The sequence below is a fragment of the Vombatus ursinus genome, unplaced genomic scaffold (genome assembly GCF_900497805.2).
Source record: "Vombatus ursinus unplaced genomic scaffold, bare-nosed wombat genome assembly UNPS02010284.1, whole genome shotgun sequence".
NCBI lineage: Eukaryota > Metazoa > Chordata > Mammalia > Diprotodontia > Vombatidae > Vombatus > Vombatus ursinus.
The window spans coordinates 13,995,388-14,009,078 of NW_020950062.1; the positions used below are offsets into that span (position 1 = coordinate 13,995,388).

The 13,691-nt window shown below is 33.1% G+C and overlaps 1 protein-coding gene across 3 annotated transcripts in view; it reads left to right on the forward strand.

Moving 5' to 3' along the window:
* Positions 1-13,691, forward strand: part of CSMD3 (CUB and Sushi multiple domains 3) — a 1,542,511-nt gene that overhangs the window by 1,404,593 nt on the left and 124,227 nt on the right. For all 3 annotated transcript variants that reach the window (XM_027854053.1, XM_027854054.1, XM_027854055.1), the window contains 4 exons: positions 5,084-5,164; positions 5,999-6,112; positions 12,199-12,387; positions 12,815-12,961. In XM_027854053.1, coding sequence (XP_027709854.1) covers positions 5,084-5,164; positions 5,999-6,112; positions 12,199-12,387; positions 12,815-12,961 — 531 coding nt within the window. The remainder of the gene's footprint in view (positions 1-5,083; positions 5,165-5,998; positions 6,113-12,198; positions 12,388-12,814; positions 12,962-13,691) is intronic.

Genomic DNA, 13,691 nt, shown 5'->3' on the forward strand with positions numbered 1-13,691 from the left:
AAATATGAGCTATTATTATTATTATTTTAGCTTCCCTGCTGCCAAAATATTCTTTTAACATTTTAGGTTTAGTAGTATGGTATTCTCATTATAAATATTATAACAATCCTTACACCTAGAATCCTCCTCTCATGCCTATAGCTAGTTTTGAAATTGTGAAATCTGAAACCCATTGCTTCTTTGGATTTCACTGACAAACTAATTTAGTTTTTTTTCCTATCACCCCTGTTCCCAAGCACCTACAATGGTTCCATATTGTAATATCCAGACTGTTCATCCTAGCAAGAAAATGTGCAGATGACCATGTCATCGTGCACAACCTAGAATATGATGCCCAGAAATGAACCAGTACTCCAGATGTGGCCTAATTTGGCACTGTAGAGAAGAAATTTTACTTCCCCAGTTCTTCATACTATTTGTCTCTTGAATCTGGATAAGAAAAAAATGGGGTTAGTATTTTTCATTTCTACATCATGAAATTGACATATTGAATTCATTATCCCTTAAAACCTCTATAAATTTTCAGATAAACTACTGTCTAGCCATGCCTCCCCCATCTAGGTTCAGCGTTCTAGAGCTGGAAGGGAACTAACAAGCCATATATTTCAACCCCCTCATTTTACAGATAAAGTTTAATTAATTTGCCCAAGTTCACCAAAAGTAGTAATTGTCAGAAATTTGAACCCAAATCTTTTGCTTCCAGATCAGTAATCTTTCTACTGTGGCATAGGACTTAATATTCAATCAACAAACCAATCAAATATTTATTGAGCACTTGTTATACCTATTAAGATTCATCTAATTAGTTTGGACCTAATTCAGTTAAAATTTTATAAAACGATATTATAAGCGGATGAATTACATTCTCTCTTTCCTTAAGGAGCTTATAATTTGAGATAAATAAGACAGACACAAATATCTATAATATAAAATAGAATATGGTAAGTGAACAGAACTATACAGTTTTGTATTTTGTATTCTCTTCTGTCTAAATTCCCCCTTTCTGTCAATGGTACTACTATTCAAATAAAAACGTATCTTTGAACTTCATGGTTTTCTTTCCTTTCCCTTTCTTTCTCATTTAGCTAGTGAATCCTGTGTCTTTCATGTCCTTGTTTGTACACATCCATCCCCTCCTTTCTCTTTCTAATACTACTGTATTCATTATCACTTGTCAAAATACTTTAGAAAGCTAAATAATTACATGGCTATGTTAATAAAACAACCAGACTAAATTTTCAGGTTTTATGGGTTGGCTAATTTTTATTTCTATACATAGTCCCAGGTCAAAATATTACTCATCTGATTTCCTTTAAAATATTTGATTTGGCTTTATTATTTGTCATCTTTTTTTACTAGAATGTTGTTTCTTAGCTTTGGAATTCTTTATTTTCACTTACCTGGCATGATAAACTTTTCTAGTATTTTCTTAAGGTAGTATAAATCATATATATTTCCATTATTTACATATTAAAGAATAATTTACTAAAAAAGTACATTTTCCCTCTTTTCAGTGACTCCTTTTATGAGGCATATCCAGATAATCCATCTGTCTTTTATGAAATATCACCTTCATAAAACTTTCTACAACCAAAAATAACAGGCATAAAAAGCTTTGCAAAATGAAAATTATCCACAGTCAAAAAGGGGAGGGGAGGGGAGTGCTAAAAGGAACACATGAATATTGTGGAACAGGTACCTAGGATACTCAATGTCCTTTTCTGTGTATATAATTTATGGCTCTCCATGTGGTCTTAAATGTAATTCTGTAAAGCAGGTACCATATCTGCTTTCTCTTGTGCACAGTGTCAGCACACCGTAAATGAAAACAGTAATTGTACCCTAATCTGTGAACCCTCAGAAGTTAAACAGAGACAACTTTATCTCTATATGATTCTCCAAAGTAATGACTTCCCATAAGATTTAGTATAATATGAAAACATAATGCCTAATTAAAGGTCACTCAATTTTTTTTTTTTACTTTTAGCAAGATGATTAGCAATAATGATTTATGGAAAACAGGAGCCAGAATGCAACCTCTGCATTCAAAATTAATGGATTATATGCAGAGCCATATGTCTGTCTCTCTGTAAAGGCACATGGAGAGTAGAAAGAGTTAGTCTTGGAGTAAGACCTATGTTCTAGTGTTGATTTTTTCATTTTTGAGCTCACTTTCCTGATTAAGTCATTTAATTTCTCTACCAGATTTTCATTATTTGGAAAATAGGGGTAATCAAAGTTGCCCTGCCTATTTCATAATGTTGTTATGAGAATCAAGTATGTTAATAAATATATAAAGTTGCCCTCTACATATGAAAGCTGTTATCTATAACCCATAGAAGAAAAGAGCAGCATAGCTTTATACAAACTCATTGAATGAGGAACACATGTTCTTTCCATAAACATTCAGGTAAAACTCCAGGAGGATTGAGTGGGCCTATAGGTCAAAGAATAAGGCTAATTCTTAAGTCATTATTGAATAGTGATGATGTGTCATAATATGTCTTTTAATCCTTGTTACTCTTACCAACTTCAATTTACCTCACCTTTAGGTTATACCAGAAAAAAATGTTTTCCTATATTTACTGTTCACTGTAGTGCCAATCACATTTATTTAAGCAGTATTTATTTTTCTCCTTAGTGTCCTTAGTACTTTAGGCAGTTTGAGTAGTAACACTATCAAGAATTAGTGAATGGCGATTTTATTATCAAAGCCCTCACCAACTCTCTGGGACTTCCCTAAAGTTTAAGAACTTGCCTTCTCTCCAATAAGCTCACTTCAGGATGAATGAAATTGTCAAATAAAAGTTACTGATCTAATAATTTTCAAATTGTTTTTACAAATATGAAAACTCTCCTCTTCTGAGGATTACCATGTTGTTAGTCAAAAAATGGGTTTTGTGGGTGTATTCATTAGATTAAGGGAGAAAAGTAGCAATTTTTCATGTAAAAATTTTGTCTCTTTTTGAGGGATCATTTCACAATTGCAATTAAATAAGTAAATGGAGCATCCTTGTTTGAAAACCATGTATGTCACATATTGTAAAGAGAAAAGGAAAATAAAGGTAACAATAACTAAAAACAATAAAAGAGAGACAGATTTAAATTGTGAAACTATTTCAAATAAAAAAAAACCTTTTGTATCTGCAGTTGCCTGACAAAATGGAGTTTCTGCTCAATCAGAACAAGAGGGCCAACAACATGCAGATTAGGAACTATTTATAAATTAGCTATTGAAAAATATTGTTATCTTATAAACTTGTTAACATATAAATGTGATGATTCTTCAAAAATAAATATCAATATAAAACAAATACATACTTTTAAACATATAATCTTTCCTATATTTATCTTTCAGCTATTCTATTAAATGATAACTGTGAAACATATTAAATATATAGTGTTCAAATGTTTGAGTGCAAGTTTAAGCTATTATATCTTACACCTGCAATAAGACTTTTTGGACATCCTGTATAATCAGTACAATTTATTTCAAAGAGTTAACAATAAAAAAAAATCAAATTATACTAATCTCCAAAAAACTTCTATAAAATACTTTATCATAGCAATAATAGCATTAAGATGACAGTGACTTCAGATACTGGCCCAATGATAGATTCTAACCATGGTTTTGAGGAAAAATCTAGATAAGTACGGATAAGCTCATCAATCAACAATCATTTATTAAAAATGTGCTATGTGTCAGGCATTATGACAGCTGCCAGTTATACAAAGAACAAAAATGAATAGTCTTTTATATAACACCCTCTCTTTTTTTAATTCTATGAATTATTTTGCCATGGTGACTCAAGGAACAGATGAATGGACTTCAGTCCAATTTTTTACCCTTACATTTACTTTCACAAAGATCATAGGATTCCCTTCTAGGTCTAAATTTATAATACTATGGTCTTAATTGCTGTAATGGTATAGACTGAAGCTAGGTAGGATTAGTTTGGCAAAATTTGCTAGAGAAGGTAAGCTTTCAGCCATATGTTGAAAAAACAAAAATATGGTACTTGGTTTATAAATGGCATTCTAGGTAGGTCAGTGGGTTCAGTAACAATCAGGTGGAGGATAGAAAAGACACTTGTATAGGTTGGGCTAAACATATATAATGATTTCTAATAGACAGTGAGTTTATATAGATAACATATCTATTAAGTACTTGCTCTGTAGCCAGCTATTGTACTGTGATGGAGATATAAATAACAAGTAATCAAGAAAATCTCACCCACAAGGAGTTTACATTCTAATTTGGAAAACAATCTATAAAGGGGAATTAGAAAAGGTATCAGAGAGATTATGACATAGAATTGGCCTGTATGTAATGGGGGTCTGATTCAGGCTAGATAAAGTGAAAGATTACCCATCAGAGTTCAACAGATTCTGCCAGAGACAAGAGTCCAAGTTTTGAGGTCAAAGAAGGTGAAAGGGGTTGGGTATGATGGCCAAAATGGGAGCAGCAGGACCTAGAAGGGTACTAGATAAAGAGAGAGAGCATTAACATGTAAAATCAAGAATTCTAATTTTGTTCATTAACTTTAGTCTTCTGAGAAACAATCTACAGGTATTAATACTTCATGCCATTCACTTTGCTAGATACTATGGGGAATTTATATCTATCCACCTATCTATCTATCATCTATCTATCTATCTATCTATCTATATATCTATCTATCTATCTGTCTGTCTGTCTGTCTATCTATCTGTAAAATTTAGTACCTGTTCTCAGTGAGTTTGCAGTATGGTAGTATAGTTATTAGGAAGAAAGGGCTAGCATGTGAGCTGCAGAACATTATAAAATAGTATGATAAAAAAGATAGTAAGCATAGTGAAATAAATATATCTAATAAAATACTAAGGGTTATGTTATGGATTAAGCAGTAATATCAGAGTACATACTTACTATTTATTTGTGTGTTTGCATATATATTTATACAGCTAGGGATAGGACTTGTGATTTCATTGCTAAAGGGAATTTCCAGATGGGGAAATCCCCTCTATCAATGTAAGCTTTCTATCTACCGATTATTCACATGTATAGAAAATACGAATGAAAACATTTTCTTTTTTTTTTTAGCCTACCAGCTTCGAGTATGCCAGCCTCCACCACCTATACCAAATGCAGAAATTTTGACAGAAGATGATGAATTTGAAATAGGTGAAGTTTATTAAATGATTTTTGAAAAGAAAACACTTCGAGATAATCTCACCATTTATTCAGTTATAAATGTAAACACTTAGAAAAAGTAAATAAAAGTATTACTATTTTTCACCATCTCCTGTGGGTTTGGCAAGATTGGGTTTGCATTTTAAAGTTGGTCTAAGTGGAAGAAGGGTAAAGCAGTCTAGAAAAGGATAGTAGCAGCTGAAACAGATGTGTAGCTGGGACTATTTTGTTGACAAATTACTGTGCTTATTGCTGGCTTCTCTCAAGAGCTTATCTGTGTTCCTTTAAGGTTATTTTCCTGTGACATTAGAGAGGTATTTCCATGGTTATATTATTCTCCTATACATCCAAGCATAATTCTGATGATGAAGAACTTTTGGAATTCAGGGAGTGTGCAAGATGAATTCTTTCCTTTCATTCCCAAGAGAATTGTTTGCATTGAGTGGTTATCCTCAAATTGTTATTAAAAATTTCCATAAAAACCAAGATAAAATGTAATCTGTAGATTTTTTCTATCTTCAAAAATGTGGAAAAAGTATATATAATTTTAACATGTTCTTTCATATTAGTTATGGATTGTATTTTTCTGATTTGGTAAAAAATAACACAAACTGTTGTTAATTATTACAAACAAAAGTAAATAGTCGTATATTTTTGTACATGTTCTAATTTATTTATTTACAAGACTTTAATTTCAACCTCCATCAATATTACTCATTTTACTATAATATATATTGTGGTTTGTGAAGAATGTCAACCTAGAATGTTCAAGGTAAAAGATTCATTTTTCTCATCTTGTTTAACTGAAGTTTTTTGACCTGATAGGTGACATCATAAGGTACCAGTGTCTACCAGGATTTACTTTAGTTGGCAATGAAATTCTCACGTGCAGATTGGGAGAACGGCTTCAAATGGATGGGGCACCTCCTGTTTGTCAAGGTATTATCATGAATATGCAGTTTGATTTGCATGCTATTTTGTTTATTATATAAGGACTAATATAACTACATATATTAATGGTTTACAAGGCAGGAATTTTGAGAAATGTAGAGGTGGTATAATTTTGTTCATTCCATTATATCTTATCCACTATGTCTCATATTCTTATTTGATCAAGATGTCCAGCATTCAATTTCTCCTGTTTCCTGAAATGAATGAATTTCCCAGCTTTCCTTTTTAAAAAAAATTTAGTATTTTATTTTTCCAAGTTATATGTAAAAATAATTTTTACCATTGCTTTTAAAACTTGAGAGTTCTAAATTCTCTCCCTTCCTCTCTCCCCAACCCCCCTCATTGGGAAGGCAAGCAGACAATTGGTTTGCTGGGGCCTGATCTGTGCTGGTACAGCGTGTGCTGGACTATGCTCCACTCTCACCCATGTGAGAAAGACCTTTCCTTCTGACTTTCTAAATTGTCTTTGGCTGGAAAATTACATCACCCCATCCTTTTGTGGGTTCTGCCACTCCTGCAATTGTTTTATGGAATTCTTTAAAGGTGTTTGGAGGAGTTTTGGGGAAAGCTCAGGCAGGTTGCTGCCTTTTCTCTTCCATCCTGTCTCTGCCCCCAGCTTCCCTTAAAATTAAATCTGGCATAACTTTTTTTTTGTTTGTTTGCTTATTGTTTTGAAGAAGAAAAGAGAGGGGAAACATTAAAAAAATTTCAACTGTTGACTATATTAACTGTACCCTAGCTTCAGTGATAACCTCAGTAGGCCTTCATGGGACTATCACTTGCTTTGAGAATACTCCAGTGGTAATATTGGATGACATGAGATCCTTGCTTTTATTGTCACTTACTTGTAATCACTGCCATTTTAAACAAAATCTCTTTTCTTGATATTTTGAGAATTTACTAATAATATGGAGATCATGCAAAATTGTTTATCAGAATTCTCAGAGAGGATAGATGTTTCTCCATTTTATAGTGGCAGATAGAAGGCAATTTGGGACATGCCAGCAAGTTATGATTTCCCCCTTGTATTTTGCATAGAAAGAAGTTTACAGTTAGATATATGTTCTAATATCTACCACTAGGTTTCTTGTATCTAAAGTCCTAGTTTCCTGTGTTCAGTTTTCTAACTAAAAATGCCTTAAGGAAATGGTTTCTGAACTTTATGTAGCAATGAGTTCCAATTTTACAAAAAAAAAAAGTCCCACCTCACTTTTTGTAATCATCTTGACAAATTGTTTTCATAGCTTGTGTTTTATCCAGAAAAAATATTTATAAAAATTTCATAGCATACAAATACATTTTAAATGTATGATAAATTAATGATGTTTAGAAGTAAAACTGATGTGTTAATTTTAAGTTCCACACAAAGACTGTTTAACGTTGGAGTCATACTCAGTTCTTCACTTTCTCTTAATCTCCGTGTCCAATCAGTTGTCAAGATCCAAAATGGTTAATTGACTAATTTCATAAAACTTAATAAGAGTCAAGGACACTAATTTACCTTCCTCTTAATATGTGCTGGAACCAGTGTTACTAAGGAAACTTCTTTTATTTCAACTCAATCATTTTTGTAGGGTTTGAAGTCTCATTTTCAATTTTATTTTAAGTCTGACCAACTTTCAAGTTTATAACTTCACATTTTTTTCTGAAGTGTGTAAAAAACCAACAGTTAGGGTTTTCTTTTTAAATATGGGGGGGAGCAATGTATATTTTCACTTTTGTGTCATTCAAGAAATGATTTGACATCTTATGCTCAAATTTTTAAAAAAAAATCTCTCAAACCTGTTCCAAAGATGCAAAGATTTTAGGATGAACAATGAGCAACTTACAAAGGAATCCCAAGATAGAAAATTCTTTCCTTAATTCACTGATACTTTCACATCCCTCATCATCAACATTTGCTTGTCTGCAAAAGATAGCTTTTTCTATAAAATAGGTGGCATGTTATGCAGACACAGTTCACTATGTCTTAATTACTTTTACTATCCCCAAATTACCTGGTGAACTAAATTAAAACACCAAGTTACGTCTTACACTAAAAAAAGCTGTGAATGTAAAAATATTTAGCTTTGTCCTCTGAGGGTATTCTAGATAACTACAGTTTTTTCCATTAAAAGTGTGATTCATTTAGGAAAATATAGACTCATCTCATTCCTCTAGCTAAGTGAAGTTATGGCAGTGTTTTCATAACTCCAGGAGTCATTTAGATTCAATCAAATCTCACAAGTATTTGAGTGCCCACTATGTGCTAGATGCTTGGTAATGTAAGCAATATAATCATGTCCATAATGAGATTATAATTAAAGTTACAGATAGTGATTTAAAAAGAGAAGTATAAGTAAATTACATAGATTACCAGCACCAAATTCTTATGAATTAGGTAATTGTAGCTCTTTAAAACTTGTCAATTTTCAAAAACTCAGCCATAACCCTTATCAAAGTACAGAAATACATTCCACATCTTTTATAGAAATTTATTTTTGAATTTCTCTAAGATTGTACTTTCTAGTAATAAAAGTATTAAGAATGAAGGTGACTATAAAATAATGGAATGACCACTGGTTTAAAAATTACAAGGCCTTGGCTGAGTCCTTGATCTCAGACTTGTTCACTTATGAGTAAGTCACTTGATATTTCTTAGCCTCAATTTCCTCTGCAAAATGGGGGAAATAATACTTGTATTACTTTCCTCATGGAGTTTTTGTTGAGGAGGCAAAGGGTCTTGCTTTCCTTCAAAGGCAAACTTAAAGTGCCCTAAATTTAAGCTGTTTTATATTGCTTTGTTTGAGTCTGGGATACATATCTTTTAATTACATACTCTGGAGGCCCCTAGTAACACTTAAAGGATATTAATTTGAACCAAGAAAAGCCTGATTTATCTTTTTTTTTTTTTTTTTGCCCTATAGCTAGCTGTCCAGAGGGGTACTATTGTGGTGTTAAGGCAGCCATGGAACTTGGTCTGAAGTTTAGCTGGAAAATAGTCATTCAATAAGCATTTTTTAAGCGTCTGCTATGTGTCAGGCACTGTGCTAAGTCCTGGGGTTACAAAAAGAGGCAAAAGATAGTCCCTGCCATCAAAGAGCTCACACTCTAATTGTGGAGACAAGCAAACATATGTGTACAAACAAGCTATGTACATGACAAATAAAAAATGATTAAAAGAGAGAATGCACTAGAATTAGGAAATACTAGAGAAAGCTTCTTGGAGAAGATAGGATTTTAGTTAGTACTTTAAGGAAACCAAGAAGCAGAAAGAAGGAGAGACAACATTCCAGGCATGGGGGACAGCTCATGAAAATGATAGGAGCTGAGATATGGAGTTATCTTGTTCATGGAACAGCCAGGAGGCCAGTGTCACTGGACTGAAGAATAAGTAGCAGAGAGTAAGGTTTAAAAATACTGAAAGTGGAGAAGGAGGTTGAGAGATTGATTGTGAAGGATTTTGAATGGCAAAAAGAGAATTTTGTATTTTATTCTGGGGGTTGTAGGGAGCCACTGGATTTTAGTGAGTAGGGAGATAACGTGGTTGGACCAGTGCTTCAGTAAAATAACTTTGGTGACTGAATGAGAATGGATTGGAGAGGTGAGAAACACCAGCAAGCTATTGCAATAGAACAAGCATGAGCAGAGGAGGGTCTATAGAAGAGTGATAGAATTATCAGAGGAAAGGAAAGCATATTTGAGAGGTGTTGCAAATTGATAGACCATGGCAAAAGATTGTATAAACAGGGGATGCCATGAAAGATAGTGAAGAGCTAAGAATGACACCTAGGTTGTGAGCCTAGGGTTTGAGAGGATGGTGGTACTCTTGAAAGTAACATAAATTTGGAGGGAGAAGGTTTAATAATGAGTTCAGTTTTGAAATGCTGAGTTTAAGATGTTTACTAGACATACAGTTTGAGATTAAAGGTCAGCAGAGAGGTTAGGGCAAGTAAGGTAGATTTGAGAATTAATATAGAGATGTTAATTTAATCCATGAAGGCTGATGAGGACACTAAGTATGTAGTATAGAGGGAGAAGAAAAGAAGACCAGGACTGAATTCTGTGGTGCACCCGCAATTGAGAGTTTAACCTAGATGAGGATCTGGCAAACGAGACCAAAAAGGAGCAGTACGATAGACAGGAGAACCAGGAGAAAGTCCCAAATACTTAAAGAGAAGAGTGTATCAATTGAGAAGGAGAGAGTGATCAACAGAGTCAAAGGCTGCATAGAGATCACTGAGAATAAGCATAGAGAAAAGACCACTGAATTTGTTGATTCAGATCATTGGTAACTTTGGAGAGAGGATTTTTGATGGAATAACGAGGTTGGAAGCTGGTTTTATAAGAGTGTCAGAAGAAAGTAACAAGAGAAGAAGTGGATGCACCTAATGAAGATAGCCTTCTCGAGAAGCTTAGCAACAAAAGGCAGAAGAGATAAAGGATGATTGTTAGCAGCAATGAAAGGACCAAGTGAAGATTTTTTTTTTCAAGATGGGGAGAAATGAGCATGCTCATAGGCAATACTGAATGAGGCAGTACAGAGATTGAAAATAAGTGATAAAGTCAGAATGATATAGAGAGTGGCAGTCTGTTGGAGGTATGGAGGTTGAATGATATAACTTTTGCAGGTTAGCCTTGGTAAAGAGTAAGACCATTTCATATGAGATAGGGTTGAAGAAAGATAAAGTGGTAGAAGACATCATTGCAGCATTATCAATTATGCATCAGCCATAAATTCTGACTGGCTACAGGAAGGGGTTTGCTGCTGCTGGGTTCTGAGAGAGAGAGAGAGAGAGAGAGAGAGAGAGAGAGAGAGAAAGAGAAGGGAAGGAGGGAGGAAAGAAGAAAGGAAGGAAGGAGAGAAGACAAACTTTTAAGCTTAATCTGCATTATTAACATTTTCTTCTTTCCTCATCACCTTTTTAAGACTAGTCAATTACAAAACAATAAATTAAGCCTGCATCTGTAGCTTTTGCTGATTTCTGAGGTATCAGTGCTCACAGTGAAAATTTAATAATGACTTTTTACAGCCAAAGTAGCTACAGCAGCATCCCACTAGACAGGGATCTGAGTCTTCTGAATCAGAATCTCTCTATTATTTGAAATGGAAGAATAGTCTTCTGGTTAGGAGAGATCATCAAGTGTAGAGATTGCTAGTTTGTTTTCTTTTTCTTTTTCCCACCGAGAGTAACAAGTAGTCACTTGTTTGAATTTTTGCAAGCATAATATAGACTACTATGTTGGAAGTAGGGAGAGAAGAGATGAAAACAAAGAGAGGCTTGCCAGGAATAGTAAAATTCACCTGCACTGTTAAACAAAATGTGGCAATAAAATATTTCTTTCAAAATTTAAAAATTGAATTTATTTTCATTTTTGAATATTATTTTGCAGAATAGAAATTATATCTATCTCTGTTTTTTAATAGTATTTTAGAGGAGTCAGAGTAAAGTAGTTAATAGAAAGAGGACTATTAGGATTTAAGAAGCTTGTGTTCTGTTCTAAGTCTTGCCACTAAATAGCTGTATGACAATAGGCATGCAGTTTTACCTCTCATTCTGTTTTCTTATCTGTCAAATGAAGGGTTTGGATTAGATGATCCTAAATACATCTTCCAGGTGTGACATTCAAAGATTCTATTCTTTCCTTACAATTGAATTTGAATCACCCTCTCCCCAAGAATAAATTCTCATCAGAAATTGACCCCAGTTTGTAACAATATCCAGAAGCAATTGGGTATATCAGAGATGCAAGTATGTATGGGTAGTAGTGAAAAGAGAGAAAATACAAATATATTATTTTCCATGTATTTATTTATAATATAAATTTTATACCTATATTATATAACATATAAATATGATAAAATTACTAGTGGGGGTTTTGGGACATTTTTCTATGACTGTATGTTGAACCTTCTACCATAATACAGGTAGTCTCTCTTAGCGTGTAATTTTGTGCATGGTCTTTTCACATCAGGCTCTTTATTATTGCCATAGAAGTTACAGTCAGCTAGAGCCATGGGTAGAGTAGATTTTATCCACTAGTTCATAAGAACTAAAATATTTGTATTATTTAATAACCTTTTTATTTCATAGTGCTTTGTCCTGCCAATGAATTACGATTAGATTCAACGGGTGTCATATTAAGTCCTGGCTACCCTGATAGTTATCCAAATCTCCAGATGTGTGCATGGAGCATTTCAGTAGAAAAAGGATATAACATCAGCATGTTTGTAGAATTCTTCCAGACAGAAAAGGAATTTGATGTTCTTCAGGTATATGATGGTAAGTGTTGGCTTTACTTATACTCATAACTTCTTTCACTGTTATCTTCAGTAAACATTCAAAAAACATTTACTAAAATGTGACATGAAATTATTAAAGGAAATTTTAAGGAAATATTAAATGGGATATGAATATAATGAATAGATAGATTATCACTTCACTATATTTACGTGTGCATGTCTGTCATCTTTGCATTTAAGCTGTCTTTTAAAACAGTGTTGTGTCTTATGTAAAGTTTAATGGGAAAAATAGATTGACTCTGGACAACAGACTATGAAACACTCATAATGCATTTAACTTAATTTTAAATTTGGAACAGATTATTTTTAAAAGTTTTTTTTTAAGCAGTAAGCATGTTAGTGTTTCTGTGATATTCAAAGGAAATTTTGTGTCTATATAATTCTTCTTTTGTGTTTTCTACATGAAGGACCAAATATTCAAAGCCCAGTGCTTATTTCACTCAGTGGGGATTACTCCTCTGCTCTTAATATATCCAGCAATGGTCATGAAGTTTTCCTGCAGTGGTCAGCAGATCATGGCAATAATAAGAAAGGATTCAGGATAAGATATATAGGTATGGATTTGTATGTCATTTGTTTCTCTTATTACTTAAATAAATTACTTAAATCTTTAGTGTAGAGTTCCTATGCATGTATTTCATTAAAAAATCTTCTGAAGATGAGTACATCCTATGATTGAATCAAATTCAAATTACTTATTTAGATAGCAAACAAGCCAGAATGGCTATTTTCTAGAATTACCTATAACAAAGTTCATTACACACATTTATAATTAAGGCTGAGGATACGTAAACTTTCTATCTCTTGTTGGTGTAGAAAGATCTGATTCATTCACTTTTTTGCCCCATATCAATGTGAAATGGAATTTTTTGTAGTTTTGGAAAGTGTAGCATGAAATGTTGACTTTATTTCCGGGCTCTTTTGTAAGACAGAGAGAGTTCTTGTTTTCATAGTTCATTCAGAACAACCCCGTATCCCTGAGGGAGCCTTACAAGATTAAATGAGAACTAGCAGTCCTGTGTCAAGACAGCCTAGAAAGTGTAGAAGGTTTTGATTTGTAATATATTACTAATGAGATCTCAACTACCCTAAGAGTAGAAAGCAAATTTTATATATCTTGTATATTCCCCGCAGCTCTTAATAGTGTTGAGCATACAGAAAATGTGTATTAAATGCTTACTTATTGATTGTGTGGTACATACACACAAGAAAAAAATAGTAATTTATCGTATCAGTAACAATGATCAGTATATTTTTAAAATTTCAAATAGAAAATAACTTAAC